Raw genomic sequence first — 23,208 nt, forward strand, 5'->3', positions numbered from 1 at the left:
AGCCACGATTGTTTTTTAGATCCAATGTTTCTTTTATTTCTGTTCAGGTGAATGGAAGTCATGGAGTTAGTACGGTGTAATTTACAAATCAAACTTCTGACCAGGCACAGGGCCAAGGGGGTGTCAGGCTGCAGCAATCCCGATGGCCTTTGGCAACAGCAACGTGACAGCAGGCTCTAAAGCGGATTTGTTTTTCCTCGGAGAAGAGTTGTGCCTTGGGATCTCCCCTCCCCTACCACTGCTCCTCATCAGCCTGCTGGGGTATGGCAAGAGTGAGACGGCATCACCAGAACAGGGCCGGGCTTGCCACCTCCCGGCCACGGGGGCCACACTGGGATTGAGGAGGGGCTTGGGTCCCTCAGGTTTTGGGAAATGAGAATCCCTTTCCGGAAACACCATGCCAGCCACCTTGCAAGGCACTGCTCCGAGAGCATTTTGGCTAAAGCCTGTTAGGTTTTTAGAAGGGACTGCAGCAGATTGCTCGGGGCTGGTTATGTCTAATTTGCTGATGAGGAGGCATGACAAACAGCTGACCAACCAAACACCCATGAAACACTAATTCAGACTGATCCAACAATTCAATAAATAACTCCTCACCTTGGAGGATAAGGCAGGAAACAAAAATGGAAGGAAGAAGGGATGCTTGGAAGAACACCACTCCCCCATTCCCTCCTCCAATGTACACACATGAACACACACATGACAAATAAAATAAGGGGTTTAAAAAGTTTTTAGGGTGGGTTTGAATTAATCTAGTAAAGGAGGTGTAAAAAATAACCAGCCAACCCCTGCACACTTTTAAAGTATACACAGACGAAGCTGGGTGAAGGTCAGTTGTGACTGTGCCGCCCTCCCCAGCCGCTCAAGGGTGGCACTGGTGAGCAGGGGCACAAGCTTAGTGCCCCTTGCCAGCACTGAGTCAAGTCTTGAGTTTTTCTGCCCTTGCCTGGAAAACGAACGTTCCTCCCTCCCTGTGAAGGCAGCAGTCAGTGGTGTTTAGCAGCAGTGGGGGTAAGATGTCCTGAGTAAGGTGCATAAGCTACATCCTAGCAGCTGTACGCAGTCCCCTTTGGGTCCTCTCAGCCCTGTTGCAGAGCCCGCCCAGCCCTGGCGCTCAAGGGAGGGGACAGCTCAAAATAAATAGGGCACCAGTTATTTTTTTGGCTACGGCTCTAGAGTCTTGTGATGCGGGAGTATTTTCTTAACATTTTAGTTTAGGCCAGTAAAACCCAAAATCCTGATTCTAATGCCAGGGTTTTCTCCTGAAATTAAAAATGGGACAGGAAGGGGACAAGAGCGGGTAGGCAGGGAGGGACAGGCAGACCCAGTCCCATCCTAGCGGAGATCAGAGGCACGTGGAACTGTCACAGTTAGAGCGGGAGAAGGGATGGGGGGCAGTTAGTGCAAGTTTTCCCACAAACACGAAACTCCTTGGCTTGCTTCTCAGTTAATAACAAGAACACAGAATGGGGTAATTATCTGAAAAGCAAATCTGTCTACTCCCCACCTCGTTAGCAAGGCTTCACGGAGGGGATGGTCATGTTCCTCTGCAGTCTCGGGAAGGGGAGTGCTTTGTTGGACTCCCCCACTCTGGGCAGAGGTCTGGCATCTCCCTGGGGCAGCAGCTCTGGTGCCTGGGGAGGGAGCTGGGGGAGAGGCGAGGGGAGTGGAAGGAGACAAGCCCCCCTTCCTGGCAGGCATCCTGGCCAGCTGTGGGGAGGCCAGGGCAGTCAGGCAGCACATCCCTCCCACTGCTGGTGTTCCCCTGCTCTAGCTTTTCTCCTTGGGCGATTTGCTCTTGGAGTCATGCTTGTTGCCCAGCAGCTTAAGCACCTTCATGGGCTTGAATTTGCCTTTCTTCTTGCTTTCAGTCTCCGTCTCCTTGTGAAATTCTGGGGTTGCAAAGGGAGGTTGTTACTGTGGGATGTGGATGGTTGTACACACACTCACACAACAGCAGGGGCAAGGGTGAGAGCTATGAATCAAAGCCCTTCCCTGTATGCACACTTCTTTCTAACAGGGGTGCACAGCACAACTGTGCCCCAAACTTTAACAACCCTACAACAAAGGCTCCAGAGTCTACACAGAACAGATTACATCTCTCCTTCTGCACACAATTTCATGAAGGCTGCACCTTGCTGGGGTCAGCAGTGAGAACATCACTCCAAAAATCTTCCCAATTGTTTCTTACCTTTCCTTTTAATCATGGCTTCCAACATTTTATCCTCCTCCTCTTCTCTGAAAGAAAGAATGGGAAAGAGATCAGCAATTCAGCCCTGAAAACAGCTGCTGCATTGTTTAAGGCTAAAGAACCTCCTACTTATAAGCCACAGAGGGGCAGATCCATCACTGTGTTGTGAGCATTTGCTACCAGCAGATTAAATCCCACATGCTGCATGTACGGCCCTGTCTTTTCCCACACAAAGCATTCAAAGAGACATGGACTGGGAAGCCTGGGAAAGACATCAGCAACAGGGACATCTTGGGACACCCCCACAAAGCCACTCATGTGGTGCTGAGTCAGGCAGGCTACACTTTTCCGCTTTTCCCCTCTCCCCTAGCCCACCCCACTCCTTACTCACCTCTGCCGGTCCTCGTCCAGGCAGTTCACAATGGCGTTCCTCTGCTCAATGATGGTCACCAGCTCTTGCATCAGCACCTTCTCCCTCCCTCGGTCCTCATCGGTCCAGTCCTTCTCTACCCAGCCAAATGCCGAGGAAGGACAGGCAATTAAATGGCTGAAGGAGCTCTGAAACTCAGCTTTGGGGCAGACACAATCCCCTGCCACCCTACCATATTGCAGGGCCAGCTGGGCTGGTGGTGCTGTGGAGGGAGAGCCCTGTACGTGGCATCCCATGGGGACAAAAGCAGCATGTCACCACACAAGGCTGGGGAATGCAATAAGATGGGGCAGGACAGCATCTCTAGAGCCAGCTGATTGCACTGACATCCCTAAAGATCTGTTTCTCTTCAAATGAGTCCCACCTAGGCCAGGGGTAGATGATTCCCCGGTGAAAAACGGAGGTAGCTACCCAGCGTGATGCTTTACCTGGCTTGTTGAGGAGGCAACGCAGTTCATACTCCACATCTGACTGCCGCTGCTCCAGGTTCTGTTGCTTGAAGCTGCAAGGGAAGAGGGCACCGTCAAGAACCACTGCAAGTCTCCAGAGATGTGGAACATCATCCTAAGGTACGGGGTGAGCTTGGAAAGAACCACCAGCATGCTGATATTATCCTCTACAGCCAGGGAACCAAGTACCAGCAGGGACCAGCCCTGGCTGCTCAAGGCCCTCCTGGAGGAGACATTGCAGGGACTCTGGTGACTTGCATTGAGTCCGTTCTGAGTGTGTTTTGATAGATTTGTCTGCTTGCCCTCTTTCCCTCCCTTCTCCAGGTCAGGAGGCCATGTCAGGCACTCCCCTGAAAGCACAGTTTCAGGAGGGCTGAGACAGGGCTCCCTGTAAGAGCATCAGTGCCTCCCACATGCTTGCACGTACTTACATGTAGATAAGCTCCGATTCATGGCGCACTAGCACATGCTTCTCATGGATGAGTTTGAACCAGTCCACCAGCAGGCTGTCCTCGGGGCTGTCTGCCAGGCAAAGGGACAAATTAGAGCCACCCCCAGCCCTGCAGGATCCCACCACCCTGCAGCAGGCTGGGCTCTGTCAAGTCAGGAGAGGAGCACTGGGCTAGAGCCAACCTGATCTCAGCCTGTTTCTGAGCCCCAGAGAGACCTTATCTCTTCTCCCACCTGTTTCCATCTCCAAGTCCATGGTATGGCTGTGATCATTCTTGGAGCCCAGCACAGCCCCTTGTGCTCTTCCAACCCCAGCATCAGCAGGGAGGAAGTCACTGCTATCTCCTTGGCTGGACACTGGGCAGCCCTAGGGTCTGTTCTGCCCCACACCCACAGCCAGCCTGCCTCACATACCATTCTCAGCACTGCGAAGTTTTTCCTCCAAGGCCACCCCACGGTGCTCCAGCTGGTCCAGCTGGTGCTCAATGGCATCCATCTCCCCATAGATGTCTTCCTCAGGAATGTACTGATCTGTCTGCACCTGCCAAACCATGAGACTTGCATTACCATCAACCATACAGTTCCCAGGAGTAATCCAAAGGCTGGTCAACACTAATGGGGGTGGAGAGACAACAGAACACTCCACCTAAGTGTGGATCTGAAATCCCCACCCAGCTCTGAAGCAAAGGGAGATCACGGTGCTGCCGTCAGTGGGGTCTAGCCTAAACACCATCCTCCCCAGCCACAGCCACCTGCAGTAACCCCTACCCACACATGCATCCACCGGGAGCATGTATACAGCTACGGCCCTGGGGGTAGTACAGAACTGGCTTTTTCCCATCTGCTCCCGAGGGTCCTTCTACCTTGCGTTTGATCAGTGGGAAGCCATGACCCGGTGCAGGAGGACGAACTGGCTTGGAGCCCTTGGGAGGTTTCTTTGCAGAGGGGGAGGCAGCAGGTGATGGCTTCCGGTTGAAGGGGTTCTCTTTGCAGGAAGACTGCAGAGGGGGGAACAAAAGGAGGTATGTGAGGGTCCAGCAAAGGGAAGGGAAGGGTATAGCATCCCACCAGCTGGGACTAAGCAGACAGGACAGCCCCAGGGTGCGTCTTGCCCCACACCTTCCTAGAGGAGGAACACAGCACTGATCTCAACCAGCAGCCTAGCCATGGGGCAAAAACCAGCTGTGCTCCTGTTTGGCATCAGTTGCCCAGCTTCTCTCTAACAAACACACCAAATTGTTTTCTTTCACGATTCTCTTCCTATGTGCTCTGACCACATGACATCCTGCCTCTTCTCTAGCACATGGGGCAGACAGAGTACAAGCAGAGCCACCATTTAATAAGCACAAGTCTGAGGCCACAGGGGGTCACACACCAAACTGACCTAAAGGGCAAGCCTGGACTTGCGATGTCCACTGTGACCAAGTGATACGTGGGGGAGAAAAGTTCCCTGATATGGATGGGAGGAAGGTCACCATCTCACCTTCAGCTGTGGCTTGGGTGAGGAAGGCGTCTTGGGGCTCCCAGCATCCCCATCTGAAGTCAAGAGGACGGCTGTAGTGCTAGCCCCAGCAGGAGGCTTGGGGGGCAGCCGGCTGGGGCTGGTCTTTAAGCTGCCAGTGGAAACACTCCTGCTGGCATGTGGGGTGCTGGGCTGTGCCTCCCCACTGAAGCTGGCCAGCTCGCTGGAGGAGGAGAAGGAGGAGTTGGTGGAGAGGCTGGCTGGGGCAGCAGGGCTTTCACTGGAAGAGACACTGGCCAGTGGCGTGTCAGTGCTAGAGGTCTTGGTGGCTGTTGGCGTGTGGACAGTGGGTTCAGAGGAGCTTTTGGGCACCGAGACCTCATCGGTGTCACCCGGCACCTTGGCTGAACTCTCAGAGTTGATGCTCTCAAGGCTGAGGGCTGGAGATGGAGTAGAAGACGATGGCTCCGAGTGTGACAGCCTGGAGATGGGGTGGTGGGCTGCAAAGCAAAGGGAGAGCTCAGAGAGGAATAGGGGGGCAGCCAGGAAAGAAGGGGAGAGCAGTATATGCTGGAGGCAGGGGTGAGTGCAAAAGGAATCAGTGTCTCTCTGTCTCCAGAGAAGACAGAAGGGACCCTCCAGCACAAAGGTCTTGCCTGTAAATGCTGTGCTCCAATAGGTAGAGAGGACATGGCTAACACAAGTTCCAGCACAACCATCACTGCATTAAGGCCTGGCCTGCCAAGGTGATGCTGAGGCACCTGGGAAGGGGGAGCCTCCAAGGGGCTGCACAGGTGTTGCAGAGGTCAGATTAGGCAGTGGGAGGAAGCTCACCTAGTGGGGAAGCACTGGGGGCTCGTGGAGCTGGCCGCTTCTTTGCCTTTGGGCTGCTGGTGGGAGTGATGCCATACCAGGGGTGGAGAGGCTTGGCAGCAGTCTCACTCTGCTCCTGCTCAGGCGTGCTCTTTTGGGCAGCAGCACTCTCCTCTTCCTCCTCATCCTCCTCCTCAAAGGGGTTGTATGGTCTGGGGTCTGTGGCGTCAGACCTGCTCTCCTCACTCCTGGCTTTCCCTACCTCCTCCCCATCTTCCTCCTCTGAAGTCCTACTCAGAGTCTCGTGGCTGCTGCCCGGGGGGGGAGGGGGAGCTGGCTTCTTCTTGGGCTCTGCTTGCACTAAGGCCATCCACGGTGGGTCCTTGGCTCTTGCAGCAGCTCCAGCACTGGGGAAAGAGAACGGGAAATCGAGGTGGCAGGGAGCAGAGACAGGCTGGGATGGCGAGGCACAGGAGAGGAACTTAGCTCTCAGGGGAAAGGACAGACGGAGCAGCATGTTTCCCATGCAGAAGCCAGCTTTCTCATCCAAGGGTGGCCCTAGTCTTCCCCAGACACAAAGTGTCTTGTTCTCTGTGGGCAAACCTACGGGCCTGAGGGAAGCACAGCCTGCCTGACTTGCCTGCTGGACACAACGTTCTAGTTTCTGAATATTATAGCCTCCGTCGGCTAAGCAGTGGTAAAGGCTGAGCTTCATGGGCACAGCTGTTCTCCCCTCCCTGACACCATTCCTACACCCAGCTCTGCTCCCCAGGCTGTGGATGGAGGGGGAGTCGAGATCAGATACCTGCCCGCATGGTCACACTCCCTTCCTACGCTCCAGAGGACTGTTTGTCACCTTATCACCCGAGTGTCCCGCAGCTGGAAGCACCCACCGTTGCTCCTCTGGGGGCACAGCCCTTGGCAAGATGACACCACAGCTCAGTGAATCACTGCTTATGAGGAAAGTGGCCATCACTTGCCACACGCACCCACTCCTTGGCCACTGCAAACGTTGGGTGCTCATGCTACCTCCGGCCCAAGAGCAGGCAAGAATGAACCAGCACCCATGGGCTCCTGGTAAGAGCCCAGGAGATGTAAAGGTTGCAGCCAGGTACTCACAATGTCCCTGCACCAGACCTTTCCCAGGACAAACCCTCCACAAGCCAGGCAAGTGTCCCCTTCTCAGCATCCACAAGCAGGACCATTTCAGAAGGCACGTGGCAGTCTGCATGTGCCACAGAAATGCCTTCCTGAAGTCCCCACACTCTTTAAAAACCCTGAGAGACAAAGACCCTGGGAGATACAGACAAATACTGTCAGTCTTACTGTACTGGCCTGGCACCCATTAAGGGAAGGGGCCTGATCATAGCCTACATCCTCCTAAAAGCAGGGGCTGACGGAGGTGGGAGAGGAGCTGTCCCTATAGCCCCACGCTGCTATGTGGTTTGCAGGTGATCTGTGAAGAGAAGGACGTACCGATCAGAGGAGCAGGGTCTCCCTCGGGGTTTTGGGACAGGGGGGCTGGGTTCAGGTGCCCTACCTAGAAAGACACAGGGTCAGACTGTCACAACACCAAAAGGACATGAAGAAAGAAGTTAAATCAACATGAGGTACCTCTTATACATCTTTCTGCAGGAGGCTGGCTCTTCCCACTCTCTGAAGACCTCACAGCATTTCTCCCACAATTGGTGCAGTCAGTCAACCCCAAACATCCCCTTTTGCCTTTTTTTTCCCACCCCACGAGCTGCACCTGGAGACCTGATGTGCCCCCCCTGACCCCACACCTGCAAACTGCTCTAGCGCGGAGCTCTGGAGAAACGTAAGGGAGCAGGCAGGTGTGAAACCTAGTGCTGCTCTCCCCACCAGGGGGATGGCTGGCAATCCAAAGCTCAGTGTCTGAGCCCGAGATTTGTTCAGAGGCAGAAGGGTGTCAGGCTGCAAAGAAGGAACAAAACTCATCCCACCTGCAGCCAACCACCTCGGCGGCTGGGAAAACCGAGGGTAACCCCTACCATCACTGTGCTCTCTTACCATTCACGACGGCAGGCCCACACTCGCTGCCCTCGCCCTGGAGAGTGGACCTGGGCCGCGGCACTGGGTGAGAGGTCGGAGGGGAGAGGGCCGACATGTCCGCAGCCCTCCTTGGGGCAGGGGTGGGTCGCATCTCCCTGAGTCGTCCATCCAGTGAGCTGGCTTTGTCCTGGCTGAGCACTGTGGGCTTGCTGGGAAGGGGAGGTCTGGGGGGAGTTTGGGGGACAGGTGCCTCGTTGCCTGCATGAGCAGGGGCCATCGCTGTCTCTGCTTTGCTGGGCATGTTGTCCTTCTCCACAGGGCCAGCAAGCCCCTCTGCAGGCATATGGGTCTCTGCCACGCTCTTCAGGGAGTCGCCATCGCTCTTTCCCACCTCTGCTCCTGTGGGGAGGGTATCCTCACCCACGCTGCCAGCCCCAGTTTCAGTCCTCAGCTCTGGGGACCGTCGGTCTGGGCTGGGCCTCCGCTCCACCCTTCCACTCATGGCCAGTTTACCACGATGCTGTGTGCAGACAAAGGTCCCTGCCTCTGACCCGGGCTTGTATGACCCTGGGAGCAGTGTGCTGGAGCATTCCTTACACCTGCCAATAAGAAGAGAGAGCCCCATGAGATGGGGAATGCCATCCTGCCCCTCAGGGAACGCAACACACCTGGGAGATCCTTACAGGACCATGGAGTTGATTCCCACCCCTGCTAATAAATCCTAGCACAGTCTTGGGGAAGCCATTCAGGAAAGGAGAGGAACAGAGAAACATCACCATTGCACTATATGAACCCATGGGGAGTTCACAACTCAAATATTGTGCACATTTGTGCTCCTCCTCCAACTCAGAAAAGATCTAATAGATGTGGAAGGGCAACACTTGGTATTGGGATATCACACGGTTTCCAGGCCTGGAAAAGCAGAAACCCATAGTTTTCTGGGAAAAGATGCATCTGGTGGGGGACGGGACAGAGAGCTACAAGATCACATGTGGTGGCCCTGGGAGGAGGAGAGGGATCAACCACATCAACAATTCACAGACATGAAACAGGGAGTATCAACTGGAATTAGGGGCAGGTGGTTCAGAACTGGCACAGGAAGGCTACAGGCTCCCTTGCGGGTGCCAAGGGTCTAGGCAGGTTAAAGAACTGTCAGACACATTTGTGTGTGTGTGTGTGTGTGTGCCTGTGTGTGAGAAATATAAGAAACCCTCCAAACTCTGAGTATTAAATAAAACTATGCCAATTCCAACTCAGGAAATCCCTATGCTGGAGGCTTGAAGAGCAGTCAGGAGAAGCAGCATACAAGCCTAGCCTGGTCTCATGCTCACCCTTGCTGGTGCTGACCATGAACCCCACCAGGGTCATGGCCTTTGGTTGCAAGGACGCGGGAATGACACAGTAGGCCTGTTCTTACACTCTGCCTTGCCTGTTGAAACTGGGCTAATAGCTTCCCTGTCCTTTGCTGTCTGCCACATCTCCTTGGATCATCCACTCTTTCCTCACTGAGCCTTTGAATCCTCCCTAATGAAGCCCTCCAGGCGCTGGCAACCAAGTCAGCCCTTTTCCACCTGGGAAGAGAGGTGGATAGCTTACAGACAGCCAAGGGCAAGGGGCTGATCAAGCACTCCCATGAAAACCAAGCTTGTTCTTTCTTGTCTGAATACCTGGTGCTTGCAGCAGCTGGCTGCCCTATACTGCAAGCAGCTACTTTTGGTGAGGAATTCTGCTCTGGGTGTCCACTAGATGTAGAGCAGAAGTGCGAGGACACAGAGGCTCTAGAGAAAAGGGGTATGATGAAATGAAGAGATGGCAAGTTCAGGCAAGGGGAAAAAAAGGTTTGTTTTGGTTTTATCTCTGCCAACCCACAGAAAATGCTGCCACAGGACATTCCTGACCAAACAGCACCCATGAACCGGTGGGGGGAGGGGGGAAAGACAAGAAAAGCATAAGAAAGCAACAAACTTGGGATAAAGTTAGAGATCTTGCTCCTCAGTCCTAAGGGCCATGAGATGTGCCAAGGCAGACACAGCACCTCTACTATTCCTGGCCCATGAACAATGCTGCACCTGCACCTCAAAGCTCCTGTTTTTGCCCCAGTTGCAGATGGGAAGCTTGATGGGCCCCAGCTCAGCCCCCCTCCTGTAATGTTGTTTGTATGACACATCCCCAGCTGGTTTAGGCAGGCGAATGAGGTCTCCTGCAACTTCGCAATGGCTCAACATTTCTGTCCTCCGATGCCAGCTGCCCACTTGCCAGTTCTTGTCCTGTGGCCCACATGAGAGCTCTCATCCCTTCACCTTCAGAGCAGGGAAAGCAAGTAAAATGACTTCACAGCTGCTGCAGGTTAGGACCTGCACCACAGAGCTGCTGACGTCTAATCCCTCATTCCTCAGTTTGGTAACAGTCTGCAGCTCTCCACATGCTCCCCTGAGAGTTCAGCACCACCTCAGGCAGCATGGGAGCCTGTATATCCAGTTGAGGATGCGGAGTGTAGGTGGAAGGAGGTCTGTAGGATGATGTCCTGGCTTAGACCCTACTGGAAGGTGGTGGTGGTGGTTCTGAGTAGGCAGGTGGTAAAGAGGCAGAACATCGTGGTTTATGAAGGCAGCAGAAACACAAGGTGCTGGGATCCCAAGTCAGTGAAGCGGGAAAGCATAAGAGAGCAGGGGAGGCAGGGAGCAGGGGAGGTAAGCAGCACAGAGCTGGACACAAGGGGCTAGTCAGACCTTTGGGACAGGGGGCTGGCCCGCAAACAGACCCTTGCCAGTATTATTTCAGGCACTGTTGTTAATGCTCCATACTGCCCAAGGACACAGACAAGAGACAGGGTGCAGCTGGCCACAGACCTCCAGTTTGCTGAGAGAGTGGCCGCCCCACCAGGCCTGGCCATGACATACCTAAAGCACTGGCGGTGGTAGAGCTTGCCCTCGGCCAGGTAACGCTGGACCAGATGGACATGCTGCTGGCAGGCGGCGCAGGTACTGCTGAGTGTCGTGCGCTGGGACTGCTCCGACAGGTCCGAGGGGGCATCATCCTGAGACACAATGCACGGGGAGTTCAGGATAGGGGCCATGAGCTGCTCCCCAGCCCATGGCTCCTCCAGAGCAGCTGTTCTGGGTGCAAAGCCTAACACTGAGTGTTTGTGGCACAGCTCAGGGGCTGACCTCAGGGGCTGACAATGCACAGAACAGCTGTCCCCGAGCCCAGGCGCAGACAGGCTGCCTATTCCCAAATTAGAAGGGGCCAGTCCAAAAGGTGTCTTGCCCCTGTCTAGGGCCGAAGGGCTGTGGAAGGGACTAATGTAAACCGCAGGCATCAGGGACCAGCAAGAGGAACCCCTTCTCTCTGGAAAATGTGCCAGCCCAGACATCTGCTAAAACCTGAAATAAAGGGCCAAGAAAGAAAAAGGCATCTTATCTGTTCCTCTAGTCCCACATTCCTGCTCTTTCCTCATCTACAGGGTTACCCTCCCATAGGAAGGAGGGCGCTTACGCCCTGGGTAGCTCAAGGAACCACCTGGCACCAATCTGCCAAACCTCTTGCCTGCCATGGACTAATTTCAGTCCAGAGACTCCTAGAGAGAAATCACTCTCTCAGCTGGGTCCCTCAAGGCACCAAAATCGCAGACACCGCTCCCACCCAAAATAAACAGGTAGCTCCCTGCAAAGATCTGTCCTCCTGTGATGGGCTCTCTCCCATCTCCTCACCTGCCACGCAGGGAGCAGCACTGCCTCAGGCTGGCTTTGAATCAAGAAATTAGGTACCTGCGGTGCTGAGGGACCCTCCACCACAGCCACGGGCTTCTTGTGGGACAGCAGAGGAGGTGAGGAGGCAGCAGCTGGGCGCTTCATAGGCGGAGGGATGCTGGCTGGAGGCAGAAGGCAAGGAGGATCAGGAACAGAGGAGCAGTGACTCACACCACCCATGTGGGGGGAGGGGAAAAAGAAATCATCTAGCCTTGTGACACAGGACGGGACTTGTCGCTCCTGACACTTCAGTGCCTATTTTAGGTGGATGAGACAAACACAATTAAATAATGGTTTGGCTGCGGGGCTGCCAGAGAGCTTGGCCCTGCTGTGGATCCCCTTCTGTGGCTCAGGGATACCAGCCTCTCACTATGATTTGATTTACTCATTAAATGCTGCTTGGATTCCTTGTAGTCAACTCCCTAAGCAATGCTCAAAGCCCAGAGCACTCCGGGTAGCTGCTGATGTATTATTATGACCGACTGGGCCCCAGGGCTTCTGGGCTGTCAGTGTGTCTGTGAAGCATCTCTTGCCCATCAAGGCTGGCACTCACACAGCAGTCCCCAGCGGGAGTCCTTGGCTGGGAGGCCAGCATCCCTGGAGAATTATACAGATGTGGAAGAGATTTATCTGATGTTGTGGCTAGAAAGCAGAGCAGAGGAGACCTGGAGCTCTCGTCTCCACCCAGGAGGGATTCCCTGCAAAAGCTGTTTCAGAGCAGCATCCATCTCAGGTTGTGGTTGCAAGGACAAGATGAGCTGATTTGAGACACTCCACCCTGGCTCCCCTCCCTCTGTCCTCCAGTCACTTTACACTTACCGATGTGATAAAAATCATCTGTGGTAGGCGGGTTGCCTATCGAGCTTTCTCTCATTTTGGTGGGTTAAAGCAGATCACAAGAGGGGCTGATGAACACCAGGGGTGGTGGCCCAACCCAAGCAGCAGGAATGCAGCGTGGAGGGAGGAGAAACAAGGCGTTCCTCTTTCCGCAGCCTGAGCTGTTAAATCACTCCCCACCTCTTGTGAAATCTTGCCCTACTGCACTCCTTGTTCTAGGCCTTTCTCACAAGCACCAGCGAGATCCAGGAGAGGCAGGTACTACCCACTCCTCTCCCTTTCCCCACAAACACACATGGCACCCATTTGCCACAGGAAGGAGGAAGCACAGGGTAATGCTGAGTTTCTTATACTCAAGCGGGAGCAAACTGGAAACCAGAGGGGTGGGAGGACACTCACCTTGGCTGGGGTTGTTGAAATGGTTGTAATACTGAGACACGTAAGTCATGATGCTGAGGCAGTCAGGGACTTTCATGGAGACCATGTCGTTGGGATCTAGCAGGGCTGGGATGCCCAGCTCCCGCTCTGCCAATTCAAAGGCCTGCAGGAACAGCAGAGAGAGGCATTAAGGAGAGAAAACTGATGTTCTTTGAAAAATAACAGAGAAACCAAGTTGAAGGACTCTGGGGAAGGTTAAGTAGTAACCCTGTGGCATCTGTGACAGAGGCTCCCAGACGTGCCGCTTGACTTGAAAGGTGGCATCAGAAGCAAGGGAACAAGTTGTTCCAGCTGCCCTTTCTTCCAAGTCATTTCAGCTGCCTGTGCCCCTGGCAACTCACCTGAGAGGTCTTGTCCTTTGGCTGCTGCACTAGGACAGTGAGGGTAACCCTCAGGAGGTCTCAGTTTTCACTGGAAAAAAACCCCAGTGTTTTTTCAGCCCATGAAACGGGCATACCACCAGGCCTGTAAAGGGCCTAAGGCTGGGAGATACTTCCAGCGACACAGCCAAATGCTGGCTTTACTGAGCAGTGTCCCCAGCCACCCCAAATACTCACCTCACAGGAACACCAACTCTGCCCATCCTTTCACGCTCTGGGGTGCTACATCTTCCCCTCCCACAGTTAACATAGCTATCCTGGCTCAACAGCCAGCAGCCTGCCATGTACAAACCACTTCAGTACTTTTCTGTGTCACAGCAAGCAGAAACAACAAGGACATTGTGATAAGAAGCACACAGCTCCTACAGCTGCATATACGGCTACTTAAAAGGAAGGAGTGAAGGAGGAAAATAGGTGTTTCAGAGCTTCCCACTTAGCAGTGTATGTGGATTACTGGCTATACGCCGGCCATCCCACTGTTGTGTCAAGGGCAGCATACCCACACTGATCTCCAAGGGAGGGGGGATGCAGGACTACAGCAGGGACCAAAGAGAAACCAAGTCAGGAGGGGAACAGTGTGGTGTGGGCACTAAATGGTGAGGTACCAGGTGCAGGATGTGGGTAAAGCCTGAAGGTGCCTGGTTTCTGGGGCACAAGATGCTGTGCAGGGTGTGGGATCTAAAGAAAAGGAATGGAGAAATACATGAAAATGGATATTTGCAGTAACCGGGGGTGTAAAATGCCCCCCGTGGACACGCAGCTCTGCTCAGCTTGGCTTCAAGCTGGTTCTCTGGACAGAGCCTTGCTGAACACAAGGCTGCAAGCACAGGGAGCAAGGAAAGACCCCAGCTTAGGGGTCACTAACAGGACAAGAAACCCATTGTGTGGCTCCTGAATGCGAAAAGATAGCTGCTAATGGCAAATGACCCAAAATAACCCAAATGACCTAGCTGGACTCATCTTGGGAAGGTGATGGCCCATGTCTCTCCATGGACTATGAGATGGAGCCGGCAGCAACTAGGTCTTTCAGCAAAAAAATCAAGGCTATTGCTGCTCTGTCCTACCATTAGTCTGTGGGGCTGGGCTTCTCCCCATTCCCCACTGCTTACTTCTACTATTGGCTCCAGATGTCCCAAGCAGAAGCACAACATAGGAACCAGCCCAGGTCCAGCATGACCTTCCTCTCTGCTGATACCTGTAGTAAAACTAGCTTCCAGCTTCCATCGTGTAATGGGTTTGGTTTGCATGGCAAGGTTTTGGGGGGAGGGGTGGCTACAGAGGTGGCTTCTGTGAGGAGCTGCTAAAAGCTTCCATTGTGTCCGATGAAGCCAATGCCAGCAAGCTCCAAGACAGACCCACCGCTGGCCAAGGCCAAGCCCATCAGCAGCAGTGGTAGTGCCTCTGGGATAACATATTTAAGAAGGGGGAAAAAAACAATCTGCACAAGTTGCAGTGGAAGAGAGGAGTGAGACTATGTGAGAGCAATCTGCAGACACCAGGGTCAGTGAAGGAGGAGGTGACAGGCGCTGGAGCGGAGATTCCCCTGCAGCCCATGGTGAAGCCCATGATGTGGCAGACTGTCCCTCTGCAGTCCATGGAGGTCCATGGTGGAGCAGATAGCCACCTGTAGCCCATGGGGAACTCTGCACTGGAGCAGGTGGATGCCTGGAAGAGGCTGTGACCTGTGGGAAGCCTGCGCTGAAGCAGGCTCAGGCTCCTGGCAGGACCTGTGGCCCCATGGAGAGAAGAGCTCACGCTGGACCAGGTTTTCTGGCAGGACTTGTGACCCCACGGGAGATCCAAGCTGGAGTAGTCATTCTTGAAGGAATGCACCCCATGGAAGGGACCCACACTAGAACAGTTCATGAAGACCTGCAACCCTTAAGAAGGACTCATGTGGAGAAGTTCATGGAGAACTGTCTCCCACGGGAGGGACCTCACAATGGAGCAGGGGAAGAGTGTGAGAAGGAGCAGCAGAGAAAACGTGTGATGAACTGACCAGGACTCCCATTAGCTGTCCCCCTGCACTGCTCGAAGGGAGTAGGTAGTTTAGAATTCGAGCATACAAGAAGGGAGGGGTGAGAAGGTGTTTTTAAGTTTCGGTTTTAGTCCCCATTATCCTACTCTGATTTGAATGGTAATAAATTAAACTAATTTCCCCAAGGTGAGTCTGTTCTGCCCGTGATGGTAACTGCTAAGTGATCTCCCTTGTCTGGACCCATGAGCTTTTTGTTGTATTTTCTCTTCCCTGTCCAGTTGAGGAGGCGAGTGACAAAGCAGCTTTGGTGGGCACCTGGCATTCAGTTAAGATCAAACCACCACACGCTGCCTGCAAGTGTGGAACAGCTGAGGTCAAGAAGATGTGGCACCGTTTTAATCTTCACCTGAGATGTTGTCTTGGCAACTATCAGGATACCCATCTTATCTTCCCTTCAGTACAGGCTAGAAGCTGGTGTTTCAGATTCCCTTATGTTTCCAGAGAAGCTCCCCCCTGTTACTTACAAATACAGATTTTTCTTACACCCTCACCACCATCATGAAGTCTTCCCACACTACGTGACCTCCATCAAGTCATTCTCACATCCCTTCTTCCTTCTGTACACTGATTAATGGGGACTTACCAAACGATTATTCCCATAGACATCATCCTTGGAGAGAGAATCAAAGTCTCTGAAATAAGAAAGCACAAAAAAGCCACATGAGGTGCAGAGGAAAAGTGCCCCAATGCCACCACACGAAGGTTCTCAGGACAGCCAACTTTACAAGTCAACATATAAGACCCTAGATAAACAAAACCTTGGCAAATCAGATTTCAGGTTGAAAGGGACAAAGAATGTCATGCTCATCTCTTGTTACCTGCTTCTCCTGCCCTCATGATTAAAGGCTGCAGAAACACCAGGGCCATGTTCCGATTAGCACCCCACAAGGTTGCACTGAAGGGTGCACAACATCACCCCAAACCTCCCCCTCCAAGGTCACCGGCACAACAGCAGGAGGAGGAAGAAGCAGCAGATCCCGCACCTCAAGAGAAAGAGCCACCTGTGCTAGATCTTTCCCTTGTACAAGGGTCCACAGACAAACAGCCCTGCACCCACCTTAAGAGAGCTGAGGTCACCTCAGGATTTGGGGTGACACAGAAGGTGTTAAACCGCACTTCTGTCCTTGCTTGCTCCCCCAACACTCAGCCTGCTGAATGCAAGGCACTCGGGGCACAGAGAGGAACCCCAGCAGTTCCCAACCCAGGCATTTCACATTGTTCCCCTGGATCCCTTTTGGGGGGATCAATCAGCCCAGCCACAGGGATCAACTAGCTGCTCTCCTCAGAGCAGCAGAAGGCAGAGGGTTAAAGCGATCTGCAGGTTTTCAACAGAAGGGGAAAAATACAGGAAGGAGTTAGTTATGCCTTTTGCATATGCGCGTGGGTATAATGTGTGAAAACAGCATCACGCTAAAGGGATCACAGTCCCTTCCTGCCAAGGATCTCAGCTTTGTTACCAAAAAAATCTCATGCAGCAGCTCGGTGTGCCTGTGAGCTGGATTCACAAAGGAGGACACAGCCCAGAGGGGTCGAGGGTCAGGCAAAGCCACCCCAGTGGCCCAGAGAGAGGTGCCAAAGCTCAGGAGACTGACCCTGGAAAGACAATTCAGATTGAGGGGAGGAGCATGTCCCCCACCCCAAAGGTGGTGCACAGGAATCGGGCAAGATGGCAAATCCTCAGCTGTGCGCCTGCAGAGAGGGTCTGCGGGAGCCTCCCTTCCTCCATCCCCCTTTAGATTTTATTGCCTTTTCCTGTAACACTGACCCAGTCCACCCCGGCACCACACCGCAGGGCCACCGGCCCCTTCTCGAAGCCCTTCACCCTTTCACGCGCCTTTCCCAGTGCTGCAGAGGAAGTCCATGACGAGCTCAGGAAGATTCTCCCATCTGCCCGAGCCACCACAAAACCACATTTCCTTCGTTCAAAAGCAAGAGGCTGCTGGTGCCATTTCCTCCCAGATAAATTAAACCACGGTCACTGGCTGCCACGGGACCAAATACAGCAGACACGTGGAAGATGGGTCAAACATTCAGCTCTGTGTTTAGCACCTTCTGAAAGCTCATGCAAATACGTGCACAGAACTCAGCATATTCAAAATACCACTTTTCCCTCTCCACATGCTGGTGAGAGAAAGCTTCAGCCTAGTGAAAACCTGTGCCTTTTTTGTATTTATGACTAATCTCCACTGGGAGATTTTTTTCCCTCCAAGACTTTTTTTTTTTTTCCCCTAGAGAACTCCTTTAACCTTGCTGTTACTTTTTTTCCCTTTTAAAGAAAATACCAGCTTGGGAACACAGGAGAAGTGATGACAGCAAAGTTATACATCAACTGCCCTCTAAACATTCACGACCTTCATTTTGAATGCCCTGACTTTCAGGATATGGGAGTGGTGCAGCTGGAAGCTCAAAGACTCCTTGGTGGCCTGGGCTGGGAGAATATTTTTTGACAGGCATAACACCATGTCCACTCTGCCCCAGCGAACCAAAGCCATTTTAGTAAACCAAGGCAAATCTGCCTGGGAAAGGAGATGCCAGCAGAGAAGATGTAAAATTCGAGAGGTAACAGGGGGGCTACCAAACAGCAAGGGAATAGAAGATTTTTTTCCATTAATGTAGGATTACAGCCTCTCAGCTTTTACCCAAGATGTGGAAGTCCATCAGTACGAGGCCCCAGGGATCACCGTTTATTGAGTTCCTCTCCACTGCATTTTCCAGCTCCCTCTCAGAACAAGCCAAGGAGGACTGTGCTGACCTCCATCACATATGACACGAGCGGTCCCACATGCAGCTATGTTGCATCTCCATGCATGTTCCCTGTACCAACGTGCAAGGAGCATAGCTTCTCAGGTATGGGGGAAAGTCACCCCGGGCATACCCCTTTCCTCTTTATAAACTGCCTCATTTGCAGAAAGACCAGAACTTGCCATCCTGCAGCTCCATGACATGTGGCTGCATGTCACATTATTATCTTGCCTTGATTTCACCAGCCTTTCATCCAGCTCTGCTCAGGCTCCTCTCCTGATAACATACCAGTCCCAGGGATTCAATGTAAAAGAGGGAAGACTCTGGCTATCCCAGCTGAACAACTGTCTTGACTCAGCAAACCCCAGCATCGTAGCATATCATGGAGTAATATTTCCACGCAAATAACATCCCAAATGCTTACCTAATTAGATACATACAGAGCCACTAAGCACTCCGGGGTTTAGGGCAGCTGCCAGGGAACACAGCAGGCCAAGGGAAGGGGGATGGGTGTGCCATACAGCTAAAACCAAAGCAAATTCCTGGATTCCTCAAATATAAATCATGAGCACTTTAACGGCAGTGCCGCATAATAAGCCCTTCAGCTTTCCAGGTCTTGTCAGGGAAATGCAGGCAGTACAGAGGAAGGAACAAACGAGATTTGTGATCCTGCCTGTAACTAAATCCATGGCTCTAGGGACAAAACAGCGTTTCTAACACACGGCTCTCATCTCCTGTTTTCCTCAGGCCTCCATCTCTCTCAGCAGTTCAAAGGCATGTACCATGCTCTTATTCTTCTTGCCCTCGAATGCCAAGAACCTCCCCTGAGCTCCAGGGAGGCTGCACAGCTTGGGATGCTGAAAGATGCTTTTTGCTTCACTAAGCTGCAGCAAATGCCTTGTAAACACTAATTCCATGCTTTAGATTTCTAGAGCACTGAACAAACAAACTCATTAATCCCCCCAGTTCACTGTCAAGTTGGCCTGGAGGCTTCCAGCTTAACTGACAAGGGAAAAGAAGATATTAAGTGTCTTGCCTCAAGACCACACAGCCAGCAGTCCAGTCAGAGGCTATATCTAGGTTTCCCGTTTCCCACTTGGGAGAGAGAGAGACAGGGAAACCAAGCGAGGTGCATACGGTAGCAAAGCTAGAGTCAGGGACTTTCAGCTTCATGGTTCAACACACAGGTCCTGCAGGCAAGCACCTCATCCTTGGTGGTCAGTTCAAGACACCTTTAGCCAGATTCAGTAGACAGCAAGCATTGCCAGTCTACTTCCTTCAAAAAAACGACCATGTTTCCAAGAGCTCTGCACGAGCTTCTCTGAAGCTCTCCAGCGGAACATCCCTCTGTCTTATCCCATCGTAATAGTGTTCAAATCAGGGGTCATGTGGAAAACTGTCCTCAGCCTCACTAACCCGTACGTACGGCCTTTTATGACAGCCTCTTCCCCAGCATGTCACCTGTCAGCATAGCAGCACACAGGGGAGTGTCTGGGCAGGGTCAAACAACTAGGACAGATCAACAGCCACCACAGCAGCAAAAGAAAGCCCAGAGGCTCGTGGTGCCAGAGGAGTGGTGGCACACAGGTAGGAAAGAGAGCTCTAGCTCAGCTCTTGTACGGATGTGCCCGTTCCTCCCCTCTGTGACCCAAGGGGAAGCCAGCAGGAAGCAGGGAAGCAGCTGACTACAGAGGAACTTTAGCTTTTGGGGAGCAGCACAGCTGTCTCATGCAGGCCAGGCAGCCCTGCACAAAGGAAGACCACACAAGGTCAGAAACGTACTTGCAGATCCCTGCCAAGTCCCATTACCAGGCTGACTGAAAACACTTTAGAAGAAACGAAGGGCAACCATTTTTGCTCTGCCGTCAGGAGATTTACTGCCTCTGATCCGATCTTCCCACTTCCAAATCGGGACAGGCTGAAGAAGCTGGAATCAGATGAAATGATGCTACTCTCCTGACCACCTTCTGAAAATCCTTCTACAACATGCCATGTCCTTGTAAGGCCCTGGGCTTTGTCTCTACAATACAGCTCGTGCAGAAAACCTGTGAAGCATTTAGTTAGGACATCTGCCAAGAGCAGATTTAAGCCCGCTGACAACTTAAGAGCAGCGGTTGCTGCTTAATGGGATGGTAAATATGGTTAATGGGAAAGCATCAGGTGGTTTTAGTGGTGTTTATCGTAAGCTTTTGCTGAACCTCTGCTTTTTAGTTCCCCATTACTGTGCCACTTAAAAAATAAATAAAAAAATTCAGAAACACAGTGATTGCAAGTGTTCCTGTCCTTAATTTACCTCTTCTCCTCCAGCAGCCTTGCAACTGGGAGCATTTTCAGAGGCTCTATTCTAGCTGGTCAGAGCGAGCCATATCCCCCAGGAGCTGCCAGGACACAAGGCCACGCAGCTCCCTCAAGACCCAGAGCGATGCAAAGCCACCGTGTAGAGATGCCCTTGGTGGCTCCCAAATGCCACACTGAGGGTTTTGTAGCAGCCACCTGAAACACAGCAGGTAGTAGTTTGGTTTCTAGCCTACCTGTTCAGCTTCTCATTTTAAGAACACAGGCCTGTTTTGCCCTCCCATGGACACCACAGCTCCACAGTGGAGTGACTGTTAACTTTCTGCTTGCTAGAAGTTGCTGTTGTGACAGAAGGCCATCCCAAGGCCAGCTCAGAAAACAGGATTTGGTCAATTCAGGCAACCTCAGAGGAAAAAACACCAGTCCTGGAGCAGAATGTGATGGGGGATGCACCACCAGGCTTTGCTAACAGGCAAGTAGCGCATGCATGCCAGAGGCATGGCAAGGTGGGGCCATGCCTACCTGCATTGCAAGGGCTACCAAAGATTAGAGCAGACAGGAGGCGGATTCCCAGCAGTGCTGGGGCACGCAGGGTTATAACAGCAGGTTGGGGCAGATTCCTTCCAGCAGATCAGCCAGTTTCTCCAGCCTGACACTGTGCCCTCAAGCAATCCTAAACTCACTGTCTACCTCTTGAAACTCACATTCCCCCTCAGAGCTACCCTGCAAAAGGGAGGCTGATGAAGGAAACTCAACTCTAAGCCATCTGCCAGTGGAGGCTAGCAAGGCTGGATATCCCCGCTGGTATATGCTACCTCCTGCTTTCACTGCAGCATCCACAAAAAACAAGCTGGAAGCAGCAACCTGGTCTCTGCAAGTTTTGGAGTGGCTGCCTGTGGCAGCCAGGAAATGTCCCTGTGCCGGGCAGGCCCCTGGTCCTGGGGAAGTGGGAACGTCCACCTCTTGCAGAGAAGAAACTCCCACACGCCCAACTGCCGGCACCATGCCTCCTCCCTGGCAGGTACGGCTCCCAGCGGGTGCACACCGCCACGCTCCCCTCGGCCTTAACACACACGACTGCTGCTAACCCCGACCTTGATGTCTTTGTGCGCCCAGGTCAGAGAGCTGCTTGCCCAAACGCGGCACCCTCCATCCCGGTACCCAATTATTTCAGAAGGCGCCGGAGCCACCGCTGCGCTCTCTGCCCCCGAAGCCCACCGCCCCTGCACGGAGAGGCCGTCCCCCCGCCAGCCCTCCCGGAGCGGCCTCCGACGGCGCCTCCATCGCCCTGCGAGCCCCCGCCCGCCCCAGCAGCCGCCGGGGAGCTGCAGGGGGGCACGGACGGCCCAGCCCCTCCATAAACGGGGCTCCCGGCGCCCCCCGCACCGCAAACCTGCGGGTCCCCCCCGCTCTTCCTCTTCCTCCCCCTGCGACCGCAGGCCGGAGTCGGGCCCCGCGCCGCCCTGTCCGGCGCGGCGGGAGAGGCGAGGCCGGTGCCGCGCGGCCTGCACCGCCGCCGCACTCACAGGAGGTCGGGCCGGTGCCGGTGCAGGATAGCGCAGAAGGCCAGGCCGTCGCGGAAGGAGGCGCTGAGGTCGCGGATCTCCACGCCGCGGTACCCTTCGCACTGCCGGCGGCACCAGGCTTGCAGGGCGCCCCGCGGGCCCGACATGGGGGCGGCCGCTCCGACTGCCGCCGCCGCCCGCCGCCGCCGCGAACCCAGGGGCGGGGCGGGGCCGAGGGGGCGGGGCTGAGGGGGCGGGGCCCAGGGCTCCCCGGGGCCGCGCGCTTGGCGGGCGCCTGGCCCGTGGCCCCGCGCGGGAGGAGCGCGGCAGCCCGAGCCCCGAGCGAGGCGGGGGGCGGCGGGGCGTGCAGGAAGCACGGGCGAGAAGGCGGCAGCGCGGTCCCCGGGAAGGGGGAGCCGCGTGTCCTGGGAGCGGCTCCCGGCTCCCAGGCGGGGAGGGCAGGAGGCTGGGGAGGCGCACCCGCGCCCTGGCTCTCCCCACTCCCCAGCTCGAGGAAGGCTGAATTCTCAAGAGCAAAGCCCTGACCAACAGTTGCAGTCTTTTTTCCACTTGGTCCCCGAAGGAGAGGGAGGACAGCACGCAGGAACTGAGAACAGTTGGGACAGAATTCAGTTTAACTTCAGCTAAAGAAAAGAACCAGCAGGCAGCCTCCCTTCCAGCCCTGCCGGCATAAGCCACGGCAGCAGAGTACATGTGGGACGTAGGTGGCTCCCAGGGTGGGCTCAGGGCCCGGGAGGGCTTTGAAGGCTCCAAAACACTTGGAGCCGCAGGCCGCACTTCACAGGAAGCCCTGGAAGAAGTGGAGGAAGAGGGCGATACAATCTCAGGAACCCACGACATCAAGGAGATGGACTGACATGAGCTGGCTTGCACGCTTAGTGGGATGGTCTGACAAGGGCAGGAGAGAAGCACACCATTAAACATTATTTTCCTAAACATGTTTTTCATTTCCAATTAGGCAAAGGGGGGCAACAGCTGTCTCTGCAGAAGACAGACCCATCACACAGGTTTGCAGCTTATTGCTGCCAGTCCCAAATCAGCAAGTCCCCTCTCTCCTTTTTTTTTTTTTTTAAATGGGCTCTATCTTCCTTTCTCCTGTCAGATCTCATGCTTAGCACCCTCCTTCCTCTATTCCACCATTTCATTCTACCACTCTGTGGCCCCAGAGCTGTAACAAGTGAAAAATAAATCCTCGCTGAATGGCTTGTGCAGCCTCCCCCTTCAGTGCCCGAGGTAAGCGGTGTTGTAAATCACACTAAAAACTACTAGAGAGAAAAAGGAAATGAAGCATTGTCTCTGTTTTGTAACGACTGAGGTGACTGCTCAGCACAGCCCAGACCTGCCTGACAGCGTCTTCCTGATGTATCCCAAGGGAGAGCAGGATCAGGGATGTTT

At 53.8% G+C, this 23,208-nt stretch overlaps 1 protein-coding gene across 3 annotated transcripts; it reads right to left on the bottom strand.

Moving 5' to 3' along the window:
* Positions 1–8: 8 nt before the first annotated feature.
* MICALL1 (MICAL like 1) lies at positions 9–22,013 on the bottom strand. 3 transcript variants are annotated; one of them, XM_056340550.1, is made up of 16 exons: positions 21,814–22,013; positions 15,834–15,882; positions 12,794–12,935; positions 11,576–11,679; positions 10,709–10,845; positions 7,827–8,407; positions 7,272–7,335; positions 5,817–6,202; positions 5,004–5,482; positions 4,384–4,518; positions 3,935–4,061; positions 3,502–3,592; positions 3,050–3,123; positions 2,583–2,697; positions 2,192–2,238; positions 9–1,892 (listed from the first exon to the last, which is right to left on the bottom strand). In XM_056340550.1, the coding sequence occupies exons 1-16, from the start codon at positions 21,957–21,959 to the stop codon at positions 1,771–1,773; spliced, it is 2,799 nt and encodes a 932-aa protein (XP_056196525.1). In that variant the 5' UTR covers positions 21,960–22,013; the 3' UTR covers positions 9–1,770. The 3 variants fall into 3 exon arrangements, with proteins under 3 accessions (XP_056196525.1, XP_056196526.1, XP_056196527.1); XM_056340551.1 differs by lacking the exon at positions 21,814–22,013 and having other exon boundaries at positions 13,174–15,878; XM_056340552.1 differs by lacking the exon at positions 21,814–22,013 and having other exon boundaries at positions 11,576–11,675; positions 12,794–15,878.
* Between the last annotated feature and the right edge of the window lie 1,195 nt (positions 22,014–23,208).

The sequence above is a fragment of the Falco biarmicus genome, chromosome 5 (genome assembly GCF_023638135.1).
Source record: "Falco biarmicus isolate bFalBia1 chromosome 5, bFalBia1.pri, whole genome shotgun sequence".
Taxonomy (NCBI): domain Eukaryota; kingdom Metazoa; phylum Chordata; class Aves; order Falconiformes; family Falconidae; genus Falco; species Falco biarmicus.